The sequence below is a fragment of the Helianthus annuus genome, chromosome 12, assembly GCF_002127325.2.
Source record: "Helianthus annuus cultivar XRQ/B chromosome 12, HanXRQr2.0-SUNRISE, whole genome shotgun sequence".
NCBI lineage: Eukaryota > Viridiplantae > Streptophyta > Magnoliopsida > Asterales > Asteraceae > Helianthus > Helianthus annuus.
The window spans coordinates 8,501,758-8,526,009 of record NC_035444.2 but is presented as its reverse complement, the minus strand read 5'-3'; the positions used below and the strand labels follow the sequence as shown (position 1 = coordinate 8,526,009).

The following is a 24,252-nucleotide window of genomic DNA, read 5'->3' as shown; positions in this document are numbered from 1 at the left end:
CTCTCTCACTAAAAACCCTAAGACACCACCATAATCCTCCTTCTCCACCTCCCTTGGATCGAATCAAACCGGCAAGCATAAGGAAGTGTTCGGATTGCTTGTAATCCCATTTGGAAGCCCATTCATCGGACCTTCACACCCTCGAATACCTAGCCGGTTAGTGATTTATTGTTTGCTTGACATTTAAGTGATTTTAGATGCAAAAGGGTGCTAATTGCTTTGAATGATTGTATGAATGATGAGATGCAATGTTGATCTTTTTCCTTGTTAATCATGTATAAGCAAGATGACTATTTGATGGTAAGGTTGCTCTTTGTTAAGATGATGTGAGTAGTTTAATATGTTTATGACCGGTTGATTCATGTTAGGAAGTGTAGGACAAATGTTGTTTTGATAATATGCAAGATCTTTATGATATATAAGGATGTGTAGATGTGTTTTTGAACCAAGGAATGTATGTTAGTTGATTTGTTTGAATATGCTTGTCAAAAATGACAAAAACCCTAATGATGAACAGCTTGAAGATCACAAAAATGTTTGAAATTGTTGTTATTTGATCTGCTTTGGTAATAAAACAGACAAGGAAACATCTTGGTGAAATTGTATTGGTTAGTACTAAGGATCATGAACATGAAATTCTATTGGATAGTACAATTTGGACAGGTTCTAGAAGGATTTGGTCACCAGACAAACGAGTCGAGACCCTCGGTTGCGACTCGAGACCATCTAGTGATTACTCGAGACAAACTTCAAGGACTCGAGACCAGCAAGGTCTCGACTCGAGACCTCATGATCTCGACTCGAGACTGGACTCGAGACCTCTGAGGTTGCGACTCATGCTTGCATGACTCGAGACCAGCCATTCACAACTCAAGACCTCTTGGTTGCGACTCGAGACCGTGTGTTCTCGAGTCGAGACCACCTTGTCTCGACTGGGTTGCCTACTTTGGTTATTGGGCCACGACGTGTTTTTGGTTTGGGCTAACTGTTGACTGGACTATGTGTTAACTGCTACTGTTGACTATGCAATCGATGGAATAGGCCCAATAACCCAACAATAACTGTATGCATGCTATATGTTAGATGCGTGTAGGATATACGTGATTACTTGTATCCAAGCCTGACCCATACTGGTAACCATATTAGGACATGGTGACCAGCATACTTAACCAAGTAAACTAATCTACCGAGCAACCCAAGGTGAGTTCTCAACTATTAAAGCATGCATTCCCGGTGGTTTGGGAAACGGAAACTTAAACAACGCTATCCCCCTTGTAAGGGATACAAACCTACTTTCTCCCCTTAAAAGGGGCTCTTAGTTAATTACTGTTTATACGGAATGCAACGAGCAACACTAAACGAAACTCTATCACTCAAGTCCCTACTACTTAATACCGATTAGTCGCCGGGGCCAGGCGAACGGGTTATTAGTTGATAACGCTATTTAGGTCTTACCAGCCTCACACCGTGCCCGTGTATGGGATCGGGAGTGAACTAATAGACTCTGGCAAATCCGTCAATGATGATAGAACATTGACAAACGGGGCACTTTACGGAAACGTACGGTCACATGAAGTATTCGGTATTAGAAAAACAGTTTAGTCGCTTACTTATGGGGTAGTTCCCCATGGCATGTATAAACGGATAAATTAACTGGTGAAACAAGTTTTTGGTAATTAAAAACTGGACAACTCGTGGACTCGCCAACATTATGTTGATACCCTACTGCGTGCTTTGCAGGTACCCAGTGACTCAGGAGCTTGCAGCTTGTGGATGTGTAGTGGTCGTCTAACCCATGTGTTGGGTTCTAAATAAACTTGAACCATGAACTTTGTTTAAACTGTTTTGTCTACACTTCCGCTACTTATGTTACTATTTGAACTTAAAACTTTTGAACTTGATTATGATGTTTACTAACCCTGTGGTTGGTGAATATCACTTTTGCTATTAATTAAATTGCTCAGTATAATTGGTGGCTGGATCCTGGTCAGTCGCGCCCCCAAGCGGTGGTACTCCGCATGTGGATTTTGGGGGTGTGACAGTGTGAGGCGACCGAGTCGGTGGGCAAAACACACTAAGGGAAGCGATGCATAACGTTTCCACAAGACAAAAGATTTTTGCATGAGGCGGTCACATTGCCTAGTACGCACATGCTTTTGCCTTCTTCATAGAGCCAACGATTCATATACAAGATGGAGAATCGAAGATGAGGGAGAAAACTGATTCTCACCTAGAATATGACAATGTGGGTGTATATTATAACAACCCTCGGTAAAACCGACACTTATCATAATAATTCCGACACCCTAATATATTTTTAAATATATCAATATGTCATTATATGTACCCCGTATGTGAAAACCAAGCCCCGAAAATAGATTATACTATATAAAATAAATAAAAACAAAAAAAAAGTTGTTAAGCTGAGGCGGGCCGCGTAGGGCCTCACCTCAAGTTCATGCGGGCCGCGCGAATAGGAAAACCTGATATCGTCAAAACCATAAGCCCAAGCGGGCCGCGTACATGTTTGGTTTAGTTGATGCGGGACGCGAGTGCCCAGAATTGTGGCACAGCCCGGTGCGGCCACGTGTCCAATGCGTGTCGAACCTAGTATGTGATCGGACCAAGCTACGCATTGACCAGAGGTCAACGCGGGCCGCGTAGACCCGGCCCAAACCCCAAGCGGGCCGCGAGGAAGTCCAATTACAGCCCTATAAAAGGAGGCAACGGGCCTTCAGTCCGTTTCGCTCAAATTTCTTTCTGTCTCTCTCTAACTTTTAAATAGTGGGCATTATACCCGAGTCCAATACCCCCTAAATTAGCGAGGTTCTGCTCTGTTGTAAGTATTATAACCCCTGGATACGTATTAGGTACTCTGCCCGATTGATCTAGGGTTCCGTAACGGCTGTCGTGGTTCTGCCCGACGTAGTCGTTGGAATGCCATCTCGGGGAAGGTATTACTAATGTTAAAATGGGTTATTATACTAACACATGTGCATTTGTGTAAATTATAGATATTCACCAGGAAATCATAAAGGAAAACCCTAAAATAGCAATGTGAGTAATCTCCTTTTTGTTAACAGTTTTTACAAAACCTTAACCTTTTTACAATGCAATTTAGCAGTGATTGAGTCTTTGTAATTCTACAATTACTGCCGGTATGTTGGGGTTTTGTATACAAAATTGGAGTAACGTTCCCATTGGACGACGAGTTAGCCAATGTGTAATATGACCCTCAGTCAGACTTGACACTACTGAATGAGTAATTGGGTAGATATAAACATTGTAATCGCCCTCAATACTGTTTAAGTTAAATTAATAATTCTTGATTAAACTGAGATTCATTCACCAGTATTTTCCACTGACAAAACCTTTTTAAAACGCGTTTCAGGTAACAAAATGTGAAAGCCAAACTAGAAGCCAGCTGGACAGCACTGAAGGCTTGGAAAAGTGGCTATAAAAGTTACCTAAATAAAAGAAAGCGTTTATTTCAATAAAGTGGGATTTATCCCTGTAATTCAGTGTGTAATTAAAACTTGGGTTTCACCCATGTGTTTGATATTATAAAATAAGATGGTTTACTCTGATTTAAACATTTCCTAACTACGGTCCTGATGAAATTTCCGCTGCCAAATAAATTAATAACGTGATACCACCGCAACTGGCTCACGGCCGCCCGTTCCCGGTAAAAAGGGATCGGGGGTTGTGACAGGAGGTGGTATCAGAGCTATGCCACTGATTCAGCCACAGAAGTGTTCTGCTGACATTCAAAGTGTTAGGAAATAAACTATGGAAATACGTGTATAATTGTATTTCTTGCTATGTGTTATCTGACTATTTGTTAGTTTACAGTATGAGTGACCAAGGACCTTCTGACGCCTATCGTCAACTGTCTGGTTCGCCTAGGAGCGAAGGCACCTCCTCTTCTCAGCCTGCCCTCTCAGGGTATTCTGCTGACACAGAAGAAGGGATCTTTGTGTTTAAGGCTCAGTCTGAAGAGCCATTTCCTCAGAAAAAGAGGGGATGGTTCAGTAGGGGAGCGCACGAGCGTAGGAAAAGAATGAAAAAGTTGCAGGAACAGCGAGTGTTAGCCGCAGCAAAAAGAGAAACTGATGCTTATAATCAGGATATGCTCAATAGGGGTATCGCTAATATCCATATTTTAGCAACCACTGCTGCCGACCCAAACCTGGAACAAATGCTAGCACCACAACCACAAAATCCTGACCAACCCATGGAAGTAGAAGACCAGATAGAAATGCTTGATTACAACCCGGAGGAGATACCTAGGGTACCTGCACCTGATCCTCTAGACCCAAACAATTACGACCCCTGGTGGGACGATGTTAGGGACTACGTGCAACAAAACCCAATACAGGAAAATGTGCCAATGCCCAACTTAGGAGCTTACCCAGGGTTAGATCCTCAAGATCCCTACAACATTAGTGATGCATACGTTAGGGAAATTTTAGAGAATCCATACCCGTACCAGGCCCCTATGCCTCCGTATCAGGAACCCGTACCTCAGTTTCCAAACCCAGTCCTAGAACCTGCACCCCCAATGAGTGCAGAAAATGTCCAGGAACTTAGGACTTTTGGGGAGGAAATTTTAGAAAGCAGTGATCGAATGCGACAGGTGGGAAAGCGTCTCGTCTGGAAGTACGACGAGCGCAATATGGATTTCTGGATGAATCCATATCAGTGAACGTGATGACAGGACGGTAGTAGTAATAATAATATAATAATATATGTGTGTATGTGTTGGAAAAAAAAAACTACGGATGCATACTATTAGTATTGTAACTTTACATTTCAGTCGGTACTGTAATTTTAATTTCTGTACCGGTGTGTATTGATGCATACTATATAAAAAGAGTAAAAGTCGCAATGCTCGACGCTTTTGACTAAAAAGTGCGTGTCATGTGATTGGCTATATGCAAATATTATTTGTGATATTAATATTTGGTAAATGTTTAAAATTCAGATGGCAGACGAGGGAAATCAAGAAAATCTGAATAACGATAACCAGAGTAACAATAACGTGGTTAACGAGAATCTGAACAACAATAACAACGAAAACCAAATGGATAATAATGCCGTTCAGCATATTGTGGCACAAGGAATTATAGATGCGATGCCATTTATTATTCAAACAGTTCAAGAAGCGAATAATAAAAGTAAGCATAGCAGTAAGCGACCAACTGAACCAGAACACAGCGTGAACAATGGACTTATACTTCAAGCGCCCGTTCCCAAAAGAAGAAGAACCATGCCACATGGTTGTTCTTACAAAGAATTCTGGTCCTGCAAACCAATAGAATTCTCGGGCAATGAAGGACCCATTGCAGCTTTACGCTGGATAGAGAAAACTGAGGCAGTTCTGAAAATAAGCAAGTGTGCTGAAGAAGATAAAATAATGTTTGCTTCAAATCTGTTTAAAAAAGCAGCCTTAGAATGGTGGAACACTATCCTCCAATCCAGAGGAAGTGATAGGGTTTATAATATGGAATGGGAAGAATTCAAGAACATGGTAGAAAGGAAATTCTGCCCTCCCAATGAAAAAGAACAGATAGCAAATAAGTTCCTAAATCTTAGAATGACCGGGGTAGACAGTAAAGGTTACACTACCACATTCTTTGAATATGCTAGGATGGTACCAAACCTTGCATCACCTGAACCAGTGTTAATCTCCCGTTACATCTGGGGATTAATTGGAGAAATTAGGCATGTAGTCAAGGCAGCTAGACCTCAAACCATAGAAGAAGCTGTAGAACTAGCCAATACCTTGACAGACGAACTAATCCGTACTAGGGAAGAAGATCAGAGGAAAAATTTATCCCAAAGGCTTCCCCAAGAATTCCGTTCTAAGAATTTCAACCGTAGAAATGTAGGTTCTACATCTGCACCTTATTGCAAGTATTGCAAAAGGAAGCATTCTGGAAAATGCTCCATATACTGCAATTTCTGCAAAATCTCAGGTCACAAGGAAGAAGATTGCAAGAAGAAAGCCAATAGCAGGGTATGCTTCAACTGTGGGGAACCAGGTCATATCAAGACAAACTGCCCAAAATTGACCCCAGCTGCAAATAACAAGAACCCTAGAAATGCTAGAGCATTCGTTTTGACTACAGACGAAGCCAAGATGATCCCAGACGTCATTGCTGGTACGTTTTTAGTTAATGATATTTTTGCTAAAGTATTATTTGACTCTGGTGCAAACCAAAGTTTTATTAATACTTCGTTTTGCAAACTCCTAAATCAATCATTAACTAAACTACCACAAGAATGTCTAGTGGAAACCGCAAATGGAGAAACTGTTAGGATTTCTGAAATCTTGCAGGGAGCAAGAATAGAAATTTTTAATCAAAAATTTATTGCAAACCTTTACCCAATGAATCTGGCTGGATTTGATGTTGTGTTAGGAATGGATTGGTTAATAGCCAATAAAGCCAGTATTTTATGTGATCAAAAGACAATTCAGTTAAAATCACCAAGAGGTGAAAAGATCTCAATTAAAGGAGATAAACCTTTTAGATCCACTAAATTCATCTCTGTGATGAAAACTGCAAGTTGTATAAGAAAAGGATCTATAGTATATTTGATTTCAATAATCACTAACCCTAAAGGAAAAGAATTAAAAGATATCCCAGTAGTATCCCAATTTTCAGATGTCTTTCCAGAAGAATTGCCAGGATTACCGCCAGACAGGGAAGTTGAATTCAGAATTCACCTGTTACCAGGAACAGCACCGATTGCCAAAGCACCTTACCGTTTGGCACCCGCTGAAATGCAAGAACTGAAGAAACAATTAGACGAATTATTGGAAAAAGGATTCATACAGCCAAGTTCATCGCCATGGGGAGCACCAATATTATTTGTCAAAAAGAAGGACGGATCAATGCGTATGTGCATTGACTACCGTGAATTGAACAAAGTCACGATTAAGAATCGGTACCCATTACCGAGGATCGATGATTTATTTGATCAACTTTAAGGAGCTCGATTTTTCTCTAAAATCGATTTAAGATCAGGATATCATCAATTAAAGGTACAGGAAGAGGATATTCCTAAAACCGCATTCAGAACGAGGTATGGTCACTATGAATTTACTGTCATGCCATTTGGTTTAACCAATGCCCCAGCCGCATTTATGGACATGATGAACCGAATATGTAAGCCATATTTGGATAAATTCATAATTGTCTTCATAGATGATATTCTCATTTACTCTAAAAGTAAAGAAGAGCATGCAAAGCACTTGCACTTACTTTTAAGTTTGTTAAGAAAAGAAAGGCTTTATGCTAAGTTTTCAAAATGCGAGTTTTGGTTAGAACAGGTGCAATTTCTCGGACATTTAGTGAATCATGAAGGAATTCATGTAGATCCAACAAAGATCGAAGCAATTACTAAATGGAAAACCCCTGAGTCACCAACTGAGGTTAGAAGTTTCTTAGGATTGGCCGGTTATTATAGAAGATTTATTCGAGATTTTTCTAGAATAGCCATTCCTTTAACTAAGTTAACCTGTAAATCTGTTAAGTTTGAATGGGGACCAAAACAAGAAGAAGTCTTTAGAATCCTTAAGCAAAGATTAACCCATGCACCTATATTAGCATTACCAGAAGGAAATGAAGACTTTGTAATTTACTGTGATGCTTCAAAATTAGGTTATGGATGTGTATTAATGCAACGCCAAAAGGTTATAGCTTACGCCTCTAGACAACTTAAGAGTCATGAAGGAAATTATTCAACCCATGATTTGGAATTAGGAGCCATAATTTTTGCCCTTAAGATTTGGAGACATTATCTTTATGGTAGTAAGTTTACCATATTCACTGATCATAAAAGTTTAAGATATGTTTTCGGGCAAAAAGAGTTGAATATGAGACAAAGACGTTGGATGGAATTGCTTAGTGATTATGACTGCGATATTCAGTATCATGCAGGAAAAGCCAATGTGGTGGCTGACGCTTTAAGTCGAAAATATTATGAAAAGCCAAAAAGGGTACGTTCTCTTAAATTAAATCTGCAAGTAGATTTAAACGAACAGATTAGAAAAGCACAAGAATCAGTAATCAAGGAAGATACTGAAAAATTAAAGGGAATGATTAAGGAATTAGAACAAGGAACGGATGGAATTTGGAGATTCCATAAAAAGAGAACCTGGATACCTAAGTTAGGAAACTTACGTCACCGTATATTAGAAGAAGCTCATAAATCTAAATATACGATGCATCCAGGAAATGATAAAATGTACCAGGATTTAAGAAAAAATTTCTGGTGGATAGGAATGAAAAAGGATATAGCAGCTTATGTTTCTAAATGTTTAACTTGCTCACAAGTTAAAGCTGAACACCAGAAACCCTCAGGTTTGTTACAACAATTAGAAATACCAGTTTGGAAATGGGAATTGATAACAATGGATTTTGTTACCAAATTGCCTAAAACAAGGAAAGGAAATGATACAATCTGGGTGATTGTAGATAGGTTAACCAAGTTAGCTCATTTCTTACCAATGAAGGAAACCTTTAGTATGGAACAATTAGCTAAATTCTATGTAAATGAAATCGTTTCTTTACATGGCATTCCTTTATCAATTGTTTCTGATAGAGATAGCCGTTTTACTTCTCATTTTTGGTCAAGTTTTCAAAAAGCAATGGGAACCAAGCTAAACCTAAGCACCGCTTATCATCCTCAAACGGACGGACAAAGCGAAAGAACAATTCAGACGATGGAGGACATGCTTAGAGCGTGCGTAATTGATTTCGGAGGTAATTGGGACGAACACTTGCCTTTGATAGAATTTTCTTATAATAACAGTTATCACACAAGTATCAATGCTGCACCATTCGAAGCACTTTATGGACGAAAGTGCAGAACCCCAGTCTGTTGGGCAGAAATTGGAGAAAAGCAACTATCTGGACCCGAGATAGTACAAGAAACAACCGATAAAATTATTCAAGTCAAGGAACGACTGAAAGCAGCACGTGATCGACAGAGGAGTTATGCTAATAACAGACGCAAACCCTTAGAATTTCAAGAAGGAGATAAAGTATTGTTAAAAGTTTCACCCTGGAAAGGAGTAGGACCTGTAGCTTATCAGCTACGACTGCCAGAGGAAATGGCAGGAATACATGATGTGTTTCATGTATCCAATCTTAAAAAGTGTTTAGCTGACGAATCACTCGTAGTACCTCTCAAAGATATAGAGATAAATGAGCAACTCAAGTTTGTGGAGAGGCCTCTACAAATTGAAGATAGGAAAATTAAGAATCTCAAACATAAAAGACTAGTTCTGGTCAAAGTGAAATGGGATTCCAAAAGAGGACCCGAGTACACGTGGGAACTTGAATCGGAAATGAAAAAGAAATATCCACACTTGTTCCAGTAGATCTCGAGGACGAGCTCTAAAATAAGGTGGGGAGAATATAACAACCCTCGGTAAAACCGACACTTATCATAATAATTCCGACACCCTAATATATTTTTAAATATATCAATATGTCATTATATGTACCCCGTATGTGAAAACCGAGCCCCGAAAATAGATTATACTATATAAAATAAATAAAAACAAACAAAAGTTGTTAAGCTGAGGCGGGCCGCGTAGGGCCTCACCTCAAGTTCATGCGGGCCGCGCGAATAGGAAAACCTGATATCGTCAAAACCATAAGCCCAAGCGGGCCGCATACATGTTTGGTTTAGTTGATGCGGGCCGCGAGTGCCCAGAATTGTGGCACAGCCCGGTGCGGCCACGTGTCCAACGCGTGTCGAACCTAGTATGTGATCGGACCAAGCTACGCATTGACCAGAGGTCAACGCGGGCCGCGTAGACCCGGCCCAAACCCCACGCGGGCCGCGAGGAAGTCCAATTACAGCCCTATAAAAGGAGGCAACGGGCCTTCAGTCCGTTTCGCTCAAATTTCTTTCTGTCTCTCTCTAACTTTTAAATAGTGGGCATTATACCCGAGTCCAATACCCCCTAAATTAGCGAGGTTCTGCTCTGTTGTAAGTATTATAACCCCTGGATACGTATTAGGTACTCTGCCCGATTGATCTAGGGTTCCGTAACGGCTGTCGTGGTTCTGCCCGACGTAGTCGTTGGAATGCCGTCTCGGGGAGGGTATTACTAATGTTAAAATGGGTTATTATACTAACACATGTGCATTTGTGTAAATTATAGATATTCACCAGGAAATCATAAAGGAAAACCCTAAAATAGCAATGTGAGTAATCTCCTTTTTGTTAACAGTTTTTACAAAACCTTAACCTTTTTACAATGCAATTTAGCAGTGATTGAGTCTTTGTAATTCTACAATTACTGCCGGTATGTTGGGGTTTTGTATACAAAATTGGAGTAACGTTACCATTGGACGACGAGTTAGCCAATGTGTAATATGACCCTCAGTCAGACTTGACACTACTGAATGAGTAATTGGGTAGATATAAACATTGTAATCGCCCTCAATACTGTTTAAGTTAAATTAATAATTCTTGATTAAACTGAGATTCATTCACCAGTATTTTCCACTGACAAAACCTTTTTAAAACGCGTTTCAGGTAACAAAATGTGAAAGCCAAACTAGAAGCCAGCTGGACAGCACTGAAGGCTTGGAAAAGTGGCTATAAAAGTTACCTAAATAAAAGAAAGCGTTTATTTCAATAAAGTGAGATTTATCCCTGTAATTCAGTGTGTAATTAAAACTTGGGTTTCACCCATGTGTTTGATATTATAAAATAAGGTGGTTTACTCTGATTTAAACATTTCCTAACTACGGTCCTGATGAAATTTCCGCTGCCAAATAAATTAATAACGTGATACCACCGCAACTGGCTCACGGCCGCCCGTTCCCGGGAAAAAGGGATCGGGGGTTGTGACATATATGGAAGTCAAGAAATAAATACAAGTTCAATTGCATGGAACACAACAAAAGGAGAACCGTGGAAGAAATAAAGTCATGTCGTTTTTTGGAGATAATACATAGGGCGAAGTTCAAATAGTTAGATTGGTCTTCATGGTGTAAATATGATCTAACTGATAAGGTGTTATCTTTTGGTGTTGTATTCGGGCTAGCTTCTTGCCAGTTTTGCGTTTTGTGTAATGATATTTCACTGCCATTAAAAAACTTAGAAGTTAGAAGATGGAAAAGTCGCATGAGGACGGAAGGCTTAGGAGACGACGGTGAAATTGTCGCATGAGGACAGATACTATGTATTTAAAACAAAATCACTCGTCAATTTATGTGAAGGGTACGTGAACTCCTACGGGCGATGATGTGAAGGGTCATGTAGACGTGGAGGAGAGGTAGGTTCGTCGGCACTGACCATATATGGGAGACCTCAACTATTTCTGGGACTTGCGAAAGGGGATGAGAGAGAGTGCAAGATTAGGGATAGTTATTATATGGTTGTCCATGAGAGATAAGGTTATATGTTCATCATTCATAAGTGATAATCATTTTTAAATTACAACATCTATTGAATAAACTAAATTGTGCTATAAACTGACACCATATCGCTATCATTGGTTTGGGTAACACTATTTTTTTTAATTTTTCTTTTGATAAACTGACATCATATCGCTACCATACAGACAACATGCATGCCGGCACTTGTATTCATTTATGTGGTTTCCGAATTAAAAAAAAAACATTAATACAACTATGTCTGCATCAATAAATGAATATCGGTACAAGTATGGTGATAATCTAAACCGATTGATCCATCAATGTCGGTACCGATGTTCGTCTTTATTGTTTTTTACTAATGTATTGATTTCTATACAAAGTGTATGTATCCTATCGGTATTGTAAAGAATCAAATCGATATAATGCTCGCGGTAACGCATCGTCACAACACAAGGCCAAATAACTTGGAATGTTAAAAAATAAATAAGCATAAATACGAATTATATATTTTAAAAAGTTAACAAACGCAAGATATTGCTAAAAAACAAAATGAATAATAAATAATAAAAGGTAAAAAAAAATAAATATTTAAATATTAGCAACTATTACTTATCACTAAAAAACAAACCATATAATAAAATTTGTTACTACAAATAAAAACAAATAAAAAAAAATTGCAAAGTACTATTCATTATGATTATAAGATAGAAATTTAATTTACTTTATGTTTGATTCAATTGCCATGCTTATATAGGTTACATTGAGTTCAATCAGATACGTCGAAACACGTGTTTTTATATGGTTAACGCATCACATAATGTTTTGACTAATTTGTTCGATGTTTGCGTTGTACCATGCCGCAACGCGTGCAGGTCTAATTTCTAGTTTATCACTAAAAACAAATTATATAATAAAATTTATTACTATAACTAAAAAACAAATAATAAAAAAATGTAAAGTACTATTCATATAGAGTTTATTTATCACTAAAAAATAAATTATATAATAAAATTTATTACTAAAAAAACAAATTATAAAAATTTGTAAAGAACTATTCATCAAGAGTTTTGTTTTTCACTTAAAAACAAATTACAAAATCAAATTTATTACTACAAATTAAAACAAATAATAAATATTTGTAAAGTACTATTCATCAAGAGTTTATTTTTATATCTATAAAATATAAGGGTAATAAATTTATAACCAAATCATTTCAATTGTAACAAGTTAAATATACTATTACGGGGAAGTATTCTCTAAAAAGTGGGTTTTGCCTAAGTAGTCTAAGAATGATTGTGATAATAACATGTGACACTCCTTATAAGTAGGAAAATAAGGGCATTTTGGTACTAAAACATTTTGGTAATTATAAGTAGGAGTGTGAAGATGACATGTGACACCCTTTTTGTTTTCTCAAAAAATACAAAAAAAAAAAAAACCCAGTACAAAATATTTAACATAAAAAATCCAGTACAAAAAAATATAGCACAAAAAACTTAGTACAAAAAGATTCAACACAAAAAAAATATCTAGTACCAAAAATCCAGCACAAAAAAAATTAGTACAAAAAAATCCTGCACAAAAAAAATTAATACAAAAAAATATTTTAAGACAAAAAAAATCAAGCATCAAAAAATTAGCACAAAAATGTAGTATAAAAATCCAGCAAAAAAAAAATGCTATACAAAGGACGCTCGATTTTATGGTGAAACTTTTATAAAAAAAATAATGTCGGATAAAAAAATTATAAACATTTAAAAATGAGGGTGGAATATGCATGTGTCTTACATGTAGAGAGATAATGCCAATAAATAGAATTTTCTAAAGATACCATAACACTCCTCTTTTTTCTTACATTTCATCTTAATCATTGATTTGAAAAATAAAACATTAAGATTTATTCTCACCCTACTTAGGCAAAATAAACTTTTTATTTGATCATACCCCATACTATTACTATTACTAGTACCATTATATATATATACACACACATTTAAGAGAAATGGATAATGATAAAACAAAAAAAACTTTTAAAAAAGCTTAAAAACACAATTTTTTAAATATTTTTTGGCTGTAAATCAACATTTTAAAATATTAAAAAATTGAAATAAAAAATAAAAATTAGTCTTACACATGTGTAACACTAGAGAAAAAACCTAATCCCCTTACCCAAAAAAAAGAAGGAAAAAAAAAAAACTAAACCCTAAATTTAAATCCGCAAAAAACCTAACACATGTGCAACATATGTTCACTTGTGTAATTCTAATTTATTTATTTATTTCAATTTTTTATTCTTAAAATGACAAGACTTACAACCAAAAAAAATGTTTTTAGAAAAATTGGTATGGTTTTAAGCTTTTTTAATAGTTTTTTTAGTTTTCTCACATTTAAGATGACCCTCTCCACACACACACACACACACACACATATATATATATATATATATATATATATATGATTCGTTAAAGGAGGAACCAGTACTAGTTGCGAGAACCATGATGAGAATGCCTATCATCCAATAGAATTTTAACATATCACCTATAATCAATTTAATTCAAAAGGGTATTTTAGTCTTTTTCTCTAAATGTCACATCCCCACTCTTTTGGAGAATTTCGATTTTGATCATTTTCGTTTGTTAACCTTAAAAAAACTGAATACACGTTCTTTTGTGTGAATGTTTCGGAGTAGACTTTTCCGAAAATGGAGTCGTATTCAAAATTATTTTTTTTTTGTTATTGTAGGCTATAGCGAATGACGCTATCATTGTGGTACTGTGACGAACACAAACGCTTATGAGCAAGTTAACATCATTGCTGGTATTTTGACGTTATCAAAAGCGGTATCGGTGTTCATTTTTATGGTTTTTGACGAACCAAACCAATGATGACCAAGCTCCTGCTGCATTGTGAGGAAAAAGTCGACCACACTTATTATTTTGATTTTGAACTATTATTAGTAGAAAAAGCGAAAATGCAGGTTAAAAATGGTGCGACAACATACGTAGGGAAAACACCTAGTTACAAGAACTTTGTCCTACCCAATGGCAAGGCGATCACACTAGTGGATTTCACGGGGTGCCAGCCATCATGCTTGAAGCGGTTGCGTCCCAAGATCTTTGGATATGGCATGTGTTCTTCGGTATGCCAGGTTCACATAATGATATTACCATCATAAACCACTCGCCTCTTTTCAATGATCGGGTAAATGGTATAGGACCCAAAGGAACTTTCTTTGTAAACGGGGTTGAGTACATGTACGGGTACTACCTAGTTGATGGGATTTACTTAGAGTGGGGGGTTTTCATAAAATCGTTCACAAGACACGGTACCTCAGATCCAAAGAGATTAAAGTTTAACAGGGTCCAGATGGCTGCACGTAAAGACGTCGAGCGAGCATTCGGTGTTTTGAAGAAAAGGTGGCGAATATTGGCAATGCCTTGTCGACTATGGGACAAGGATCAAATTGGAAACGTGATGTACACATGTATCATTCTTCACAACATGATTTTGGAGGATGAAGGTAGAGCGGTCGTAACCTACTATGATGATGATGACCCCCAACCAGGTAACGTAACAGACGAAGATAAAGTGGCAAATCAATTTTTAATAAAGTCAAGGGATATACATCAGAACCTTCGAGCTGATTTGGTGGAACATGTTTCAACGATTCTTGGGTTCGAAACCGATGAAGACGACGAAGAATGACTGTTTTTTATTTTGATAATTATTATGTATGTTTATGTATTTAAAAAAAAAATATGTATGTTTATTTTTTATGTAGTTATAAATTGTATTTTTTTTAAAAAAAATTGTTGATGTAGCTAGGCCACGCCGCCCAGCCACGCCCAACCCAAGCCCCACCATACCTCTTAAAACTTGGCTTTTGGGTTTGTAATATTCAAGATCCACGTGTCATCAAATGCCCAACCCAAGCCCCACCATACCCCATGGTCTAAAAAAAACACACAGAGATCAACACATGATTGTTAACATGTAAATGCGTCAGAAGAAACCCATCATTCAATTCGGTGAACAACAACAACATTTTTCCGATTCAAAAACCCCAACTTCAAAACCCAAATCAAACTCTCATCTAATTACAAAGAACTTCAACACCCACAAACCACAATGCAAAAAGCTCTGTTTTTTAACCATCAAAATCAACCTAAGGCCGTGGGGTATGGGGCGGGAGTTTGGGCGTGGGTTGGGGTAAAACGCCCAAGTCACCACCCCGGGTGGGCGGGAGTTTTGGCGTGGCCCCTTGGGGCTTGGGTTTCAAGCCGGGCGTGGGGCGGGGGAGCAAGGTGACATGGCGGTTTGTGAATGGCCCAAAGAAAAGAGCCGTTGGCCAACGGCTATATTTAAAAAAAAAAAAAAATTCTTCCATTTTTTCACTATAAAAAACTCACATTTTACTTCCATTTTTACCACATTCAACCACATCTTCTATACATCTTCAATTATCCTTCTACAAAACGAAAAAATGTATCCTTACAACCGTCCTTTTAACCCGAGCAACCCGTATGGATTCCAAGAAAATAATCCTAGCCCACCACCCACTCGTCCAATAGCTCGTCCGTTTTTCATACACTCTCCTACGCCCGAATTAGCAAGTTATGCATCGTATATCGGGAATCGTTTATATACTAACTTCCCACCAACCGAAGATTCAATACCTACCCCGTTTTCACAATCGCCCATCGACCTTTCACCAACCTCCATCGACCTTTCACTAAACGAATCCGTTCCCGAAACTCAACCACCCAAAGAGGGTCCTTCCGCATCGAAACCCATAAAAAAAAGAAGTCATAAGAAAAAAACCGAGGAGGATAAAGTAGTTGAAACCGCCAAACGGAAACAACAAAAATGGGTCTATGCTGAAGAAGTTGCATTGGCGAGGGCTTGGTGTGAACAATCTCAACATTCAACTTTAGGTATTCTTAACCTTAGTTTATATTAATGGAATGGTTATTTTTTATATGAGTTTGTAATATATTAATATTTTTTATTAAAATAGGAAATTCGCAACATCGAACCGCCTTGTGGGAATGGGTTAGTAGGAAATTCCATGAAGAAATGGGTAGGGAGACTTATCGTGAAAACGATAGCTTATCCTCAAAGTGGACCGAAATAAGCACCCAACTTACAAAATTTAGTGGGTGTTTAAATAAAGGAAAGCAAAACCCTAAAAATGGTGAAACCGAAGCCGACATTTTGACAAATGCACTGGTCGCATACAAATCAAATATGAAGACCGACTTTCGTTTCATGCATTGTTGGGAGATTTGTAAATTCCATCCAAAGTGGTCGACTATCCCCATTGGTAGCGAAACTAACTCGTATTCCAAAAGGTCAAGGGCCTCATCACAAGCCCAATCAGATGCACGAGATCAAGAGTTTGAGGACCTTTTGGATGATTCGCCAAGCCCAAACCGGCCTGAGCATGGAAGAAATGCCTTAAGAAGGCGTGCTCAAAAACAAACGGCGTCGCCTTCAGCTGGGAGTTCTGGCTCGCGTAGGGGAATATACAACGACCAGTTGGATGACATTTCATGCAAGTTGGATATATTCAACGTATTCCAACAACAAAGGGCCGAAATACGAAGGAGCAAAGAAGCTAGAGATGCCGCTAGAGATGCCCTGAAACAAAGACGGGATGATTTGAAAATTCTATCCCAGCCGATTGATCACCTACAGGGTGACAAGTTAGAAATAGTCTTAGCGTTGAGAGAAGAGATAAAAAACAAATATAAAAGTTAGGAATTTTTTTTTTTTGTAATCTTCTTTTTTTGTAATTTTCTTTATTTAAAATTATTAAAAAAATTAAATTTGTGTTATTGGGTCTGCCCAGCGGGTCAGCCCACAAGCCCACCAAACCCACGCCCCCCAAACCCCCGCCCACCATACCGTGTGTTCTTGTGGATTTCCCATGTCTGTCACCCCGTTCCACATGTCAACCAATGCCCAAGCCAAGCCCCAACTCCCGCCCCACCATACCCCATAGTCTAACATCATGAAAAAACCACCACAATAGAAGAACCCACAAGTCTTTAATCTGTTATTCATCTTCTGAAGCTCTTTTAGCCACAAACGCAATTGCTTTAAAGCTCTTGAAGCTTAAAACCCCTTCAAGAGTTGTTATCCCCCTCTGTTTTCCTTCAATCTACTCTTTTTCGTTAAATTATCATAAAATTTTCTATCTTTATCTACTTTTCTTGATATTTGTTGCCATTAATCTTTATCTACTTTTCTTGACAAACACAAACAACCGCAAAGACAGGTCCTCAATAGGGTTGGATTTCATGTGCTTTAATATCTTACTTCAAAAAAGAAAAACAGATCTTTTATCCCGCCGTCGTTGTTCACAATCACCACCAATACTTGATCTCAAAACCAGATCTGGCTTGTTTTAGGACCAAGATTGGAAGGGTTTGAGAGAAGAGGGAATGCTCCAGGTTAGGGGGTCGATTAGGGGGGAACTTATGAGAATTAGCTCATAGTTTGATAGATTCATGGCAAAGATGATATGAATGGCATGAAGAAAAACAATGGAGAGAGTGATTGAGTGATCTGGGTGGGTTTCTTTCTGGAAAAGTGAAGGGAAAGAGAGAAAGATGACTATGAAAAAGAAAACATTATTGTTTTAATAAAAAGTTTAAATAAGATAAAAAAGGAAATGACCATTTTGCTCTTAAGAAAAAGACAAAATAATAGGATTTAATTTGAGAAATATGACTGATTTCATTTTTGGACCAAAATGGTAATAAAAGTGAAACCACAGGAATTCAGATGCAAAAAGTTTCAAATTTGGACTAAAATAGCAAAAGTGACCAATTCTCAGGGACCAAAATGGCAGTTTACTCATAAAAAGGAAAAGGAAAACAGTTTGATGTCGTTGACTTTTCATCTAATGACACAATTACAATTAATTCAGTTCAATCATTTTGAGTAATAAGTTTCACATGAATTTAGTTTACCTTTAATTGTTAATCATCGAAGAATGCTACAAAAGTGTTTTATGGTCCGTAAATTAATTTATAACAAATCATATCTCAGTGGGCTTATACATGGTGACATGGGCTGATACTTAAAGGTTGACTTAATTTAGTGGGAGATTATGATGGGCTTCTATTTAAATCTTAAGACAATATATAAAATCAAGAAACTTGGCGGACCAATAATTGCAGCCCATGGCTCACAAGATAAGTTGAAAGGAACTAAAAAGAGAGTGTTCAAAGGATGATCATATGGGACTTGGTACTGGTATTGGTACCGAATTTACCATACTGATTTTTTCAGTACCAAATCGGTACGTATTTTTTGGCGTTTTCAGTACCGGTATCGGTTCGGTACGGTACCGGTATTTTACCTTCAAATATCGGTACCTATATTCGATTCAATAATTCTAAGGTAATGTCTATCGTGTATTCTTGTGATTAAACTAAGTTTTTGTGTGAAACTTACAGCCTGAATCTCGGGTGGAGATGCTTTTCTTTAATCTCATAACGCTTTTCCTAGATAATTCTTAGTTTCTTTCAAACCAATCAAACAAACCCTCATTCTGGATAATAGTAGTTAATTAGTTAAATTGCTAAACATCGACCACAAATTCCCTATGAATACGACCTTAATTACGAGTACTAGTATAGATATTTAAGCAAAATACTTTCTTTTTATGAAATTGAGGTTTTTATGTAAAGCTTGGGGTAAAAAAAAAAAAACCTTAGCTCTAGCTTCATGGACGTTAAACAAATAATTTAGATGTATAAAAATTATGAATTTGGACTAAAAACCTGAAAAGGTCGAAACAGGATGAATCTCCAAGTTTGTTATTGGATTAGGCATTGTTATTGAATTTAGCTAGACCTGGCAAACAGGCCGGGTCGGGTCATGGTTCAAAATGGGTTCAGTTCAATTATAAAAAAAAGTTGTTTTGGTTCAGGTAGAAACAGGTACGGGTCAGAACGGGTTTCGGGTCGGGTCGGGTCGGGTCAGGTTTTTTTATGATGATGACTAATATGTGTTAATTATTCATATACTAATGGGGTTGTGTCATTCTCATGATAGTTTGGGTAGTGATTTGCTTATTTTGAAAATAACTTAAATGGAATTATATCTAGTTAGGCTACAAAATCAAAGCCAAAACTAAGATATCGTCAAAGTCTTTAAATCAAGATTTCATTTAGATTCACAACTAGATTACCTCCAGTCAAATGATGGTTCTAGCTTTCACATGGTTGATGTCTTCTGTTATAGAGGGCGTACTTCACGACTTCATAAAAGGACACTACAATCCCCACTAATGGGCCTGCACGTGCTACACGTGGAACGGCTCGTGTGAATAACCATGCATCTTGTCAAATTCGTGATAAACGAATATAAAAACTGGAATCGATAAAGTGGACATATAATACATACCGCCATATCTCAACCAGTGTTTGTCTTGTGGTCATTGTCAATGCCCGGACACGATCTTTCTGAATGTGTGAGTCATACAACAAATTAGTACATGTACACATGTTTTTACCTGTTGTCAGGGCCTAAACAAACAACTTACAGCTATGGAGTTTCTTTGTGCTAGTGTCTGCATACACAACTCCAACTGAAATTGTAAGAAATTGGAGAAAATGTTATCATTTTTTGCTTTCACTTAGCGTCTTTTGATACCCAAGTATATTGGCAATGAGCGATGATGATTAGGCCACAATTTGAATAAAAGACTTGAATCAAGTAGCCTTCTCACCGGTTCCTTTTCTTCGGTCTCTTGTCCGAGAATCCTCGCTTTTAAAGCTAACCCGGTAAGTTTAGTTGCAAAGTTATCAGCTACCTCATCCTCCTTCATGTGTAGTCCTTCGAGTTCCCTCTTCAATGTTGCTAGCCTAGTGGTTCTCACTTTATCGACTTTTTTTTACTAATAAATCAAAAGCACACAATTACAATCTATACTTCTATATCTATACTATATAACAAAGTAAATCAACTGTGAACACATAGCAATTATTGAGGTCATCTAGAATTCTATTTTCCCACCAAAATTACTTTGGTTAGTTAATCCCAAAAATCAGCCTTCTAATCTTCTTTAATTATTAATATTAAATAAATTTTCTTTTGCTTATTTTTTTTATTAAATACTAATATTAAAATTAAAAGAATACATATTTTATATTTAATATTAATGGATTATGTATTTTAATGACAAGGATTATCTGTTAAACATTGAAATATTTTTTCTAAATATTATAAAATCAGTACGCATATAATTAATCTAATCATTGGTGACAGTAACATGCAATTTTTGGTTGAAGGAAACTATTATAACGCACAAAAGCATATGAGAATTAAAATGATTTTTATCTTTTTTTAATAACTTAATGAGTTTGTCATTATTTAGTTTTTTTTTTATGTATTGTTTAGTTAAAAAGTCCATAATTAATACGTTCAGGATATTCAAAACGGGCGACCGGCTGATCAGAACAACGAAGAAAATTGCGAGAGGGGTAATGAGACGGTGGCGAATGAAAATAATATGCAGAAGGAAGTGGTCGACACTGTGTGGCTGTTGGGGAGGTGTTAGGTTTTCAACTCAATGGATTCCATAACCAGGTCAGTGAGGTAGTTTTGGGTGAACTAAATGTTTTGCAATGAATTTGTTATCAGTAAATCTTAGGGGGGTCAGGGATCAGAGGAAAGTAGATTGGATAAGAGGGTTAAAAATGTCTCACGGGGTACACTTTTTAGCAATTCAGGAAACGAAAGTGGGGGGTATCACACAGTTTTCGGTCAGTAAATTTTGGGGAAGATCACGGTTCGAGATGGCTGGGGTGGATGCGGCGGGTAGATCAGGTGGCTTAATTAGCATGTGGGATCTTTATGTTTTTGAAAGCAATGATATAATTAAAGGGCAGAGGTTCATTATAGTACATGGGGTTTTAAAACATACGGGGGAACTGATTAATGTGGTCAATGTATATGCTTTCAATGACCCTGCTGAAAGGAGGGGTCTTTGGGAGGAATTGGTGATACTAAGGCAGTCATTACAAGGTATGTGTGTGTTTGGAGGTGACTTTAATGATGTCAGAGAGCTAGGCGAACGTTTCAATTCGGATTTCGTTCCGATTAATGCAGAGTTTTTTAATTAGATTTATTGAAACAGCTGAGCTGGTAGAATATCAAATGGGCGGACGTAAATATACATACCATTCTGATAATGGCGTGCATAAAAGCAAATTGGATCGCTATTTGGTGTGTAGGGATTTTTTTGCTAAATGGCTGGCGGCTTCGGTTGTTGCTTTGTCCAATATGGTCTCGGATCACTGCCCTATCCTCTTGTCTGTTTTGGTTCATAATTTTGGTCCAATTCCAACAAGGATTTTCAATTCGTGGCTAGTGTTGCCCGGGATTATGGACTTTTTATCAAGCAATCTTTAGAGAGTTTTCCTTTTCAGGGGGCTGCTGCTTTGGGTCTTGCGGTAAAACTGAAGTGGATTAAGTTCAAATTAAAAGAGCGGGTGAACACAATAAAAACGGAGGAGGAGTTGATTTACAAAGAAAACTTGGCAATTTTGGAAAACTTGGAAATACAGGCTGAAGAACGTTTATTGTCCCCAAATGAGTTGGTTAACAGAGCTGAGTGCAAAAAGGTGATTATGGAGATAGATCAGGCTAAAGTTATGGATTTGAAGCAGAGGTCTAGGTTAAAGTGGGCCATTGAAGGGGATGAGAATTCGTCTTTCTTCCATAATGTCGTGAATGCAAATCAAAGCTCGAATCGGATTAATGGGTTGGTAATTAATGGAGCATGGGAAACGAACCCGGTGTTGATCAAGGACTCAATTTGTTCTTTTTTCGCTCAAAAATTTCAAGAGCCTTTGCCCGATAGGCCTGGTTTGATATGCCCGTGTTTAAATCGAATTTCGGCATCTGATGGTGAGTTATTGGCAGCCCCGTTTTCGTTATTGGAAATCAAGGAAGCCGTGTGGGAATGTGGTGGAGATAAGGCGCCGGGCCCGGACGGTATTAATTTCAGGTTCATTAACCGGGTTTGGGCATCCTTACAAGCAGATTTCATCCGAGTTTTTGAGGAATTTTCGGGGAATGCAACTATTTCTGCAGGTTGTACTTCATCGTTCATCGCTCTCATCCCTAAGTGCTCGGACCCAGATGGCATGGGAGATTTTAGACCTATTAGTCTTATAAGTTGTATAAACAAGGTGATATCTAAAGTACTGGCGAATAGAATGAAGTTGGTAATAAATAAGTTAATTTCGGAGGAACAAACGACTTTCTTAGCAAACAGGAGCATATTAGATGGGCCATTGATTCTAAATGAGTTGATACCATGGTTGAGGTCAAAGAAGATGGAGGGTTTTATTTTTAAAGCGGACATTGAAAAGGCTTATGACTCGGTGAACTGGGGGTTCTTGGAATCCATAATGGAACAAATGTGTTTCCTGCCGGTGTACACAAAATGGGTTATGGCTACAGTGGAAAATGCTAGGGCCTCTGTACTAGTGAGTGGATCACCAACCTAGGAATTTGTGTGTTACAGGGGTTTGAGACAAGGAGACCCGTTGTCTCCGTTCTTGTTCATTCTCGCTATGGAAGCATTGACTGGCGTGATGAAGAAGGCATGTAATCTTGGCCTCTATGATGGAGTTCGGTTCGATAGACAAAGCTTGGGTATCTCTCATTTTTTATACGCAAATGACGTCATATTTGTGGGTAGATGGTCAAATCATAGTGTGAACAATTTGAGGAGAATCTTAAGGTGCTTTTATCTTACATCCGGGCTTCAAGTGAATCTTGCAAAAAGCAGTGTATTCGGGGTGAATGTAAGTGAAGACAGTATTCTATCCATGGCAAACACTTTGGGGTGTAGAGCAGGGTGTTTCCCTTTTATACATTTGGGGCTTCAAGTGGGTGCAAATATGAATTTGGTCAAAAATTGGCAGCCAGTGGTCGAAGTGTTCAAGAAACAAACGGCTAGCGATTTGGAAGGCAAAAATTTTATCGTTTGGGGGAAGGTTGACATTAATTAAATCGGTGCTTAATGCACTTCCTACGTATTACTTCTCACTATTTAGAGCGCCTGAACAAGTAATTGAACAACTTGAAAGATTACGCCGGGAATTTCTTTGGGGCTTAACACCGGAGAAGGGTAAAACGGTTTTGGTTGCGTGGGATAATGTCATGACGCCAAAAGATTTGGGAGGAGTTGGTGTAGGGTCACTAAAAGATGCGAATTTAGCAATGCTTGCTAAATGGTGGTGGAGGTTCAAGACGGATCCAGATAGCTTATGGCGTAAGGTAATTTGGGGGATTCATAATAGTGAAAGGTCGTGGAACCCGATACCTCGAAAGATGACAATAGCCGGACCGTGGAAACAAATTTTTAAAGTGTCAAAGGATATGGAAAAATATGGGATAGTTTTATCGGAGTGCTTTCGGGTCAGTCCCGGAGTTGGAGACACGGTGTCGTTTTGGAAAGATAAATGGACAGGAGACGGGACGCTGCTTAGTCGCTACCCTGGGCTTTATCAGTTGGAAAAGGTGAAAAACGCAGCAGTTTCGGATTGAGTAAAGGTGCTGAATGGAGTAGTGATCCTTAATTTCTCTTGGGTGCGACAGCTCTTGTCGGCAGCAGAGATGAACGACATTCAAAGCTTGTCTGCAGAGTTGTTTGCGGCTGTCAGAGGACACGGGATCGATCAATGGAAATGGGAACTCGATGGGTCAGGTTTGTTTTCGGTTAAAAGTCTAAAGGTGGCTATTCAGAATGCAAGATTCGCAAATTTGGGGAACAATTTTGTTTGGAATAACTGGGTTCCAATAAAAATAAACTTTT

At 37.9% G+C, this 24,252-nt stretch overlaps 1 protein-coding gene across 1 annotated transcript; it reads left to right on the top strand.

Annotated features, from left to right (window-relative positions):
* The first annotated feature begins 21,220 nt into the window (after window positions 1-21,220).
* LOC110892394 lies at window positions 21,221-23,984 on the top strand. Its single transcript, XM_022139560.1, has 6 exons — window positions 21,221-21,449; window positions 21,562-21,746; window positions 21,854-22,912; window positions 22,957-23,039; window positions 23,134-23,239; window positions 23,364-23,984. The coding sequence occupies exons 1-6, from the start codon at window positions 21,221-21,223 to the stop codon at window positions 23,982-23,984; spliced, it is 2,283 nt and encodes a 760-aa protein (XP_021995252.1).
* Window positions 23,985-24,252: the final 268 nt, after the last annotated feature.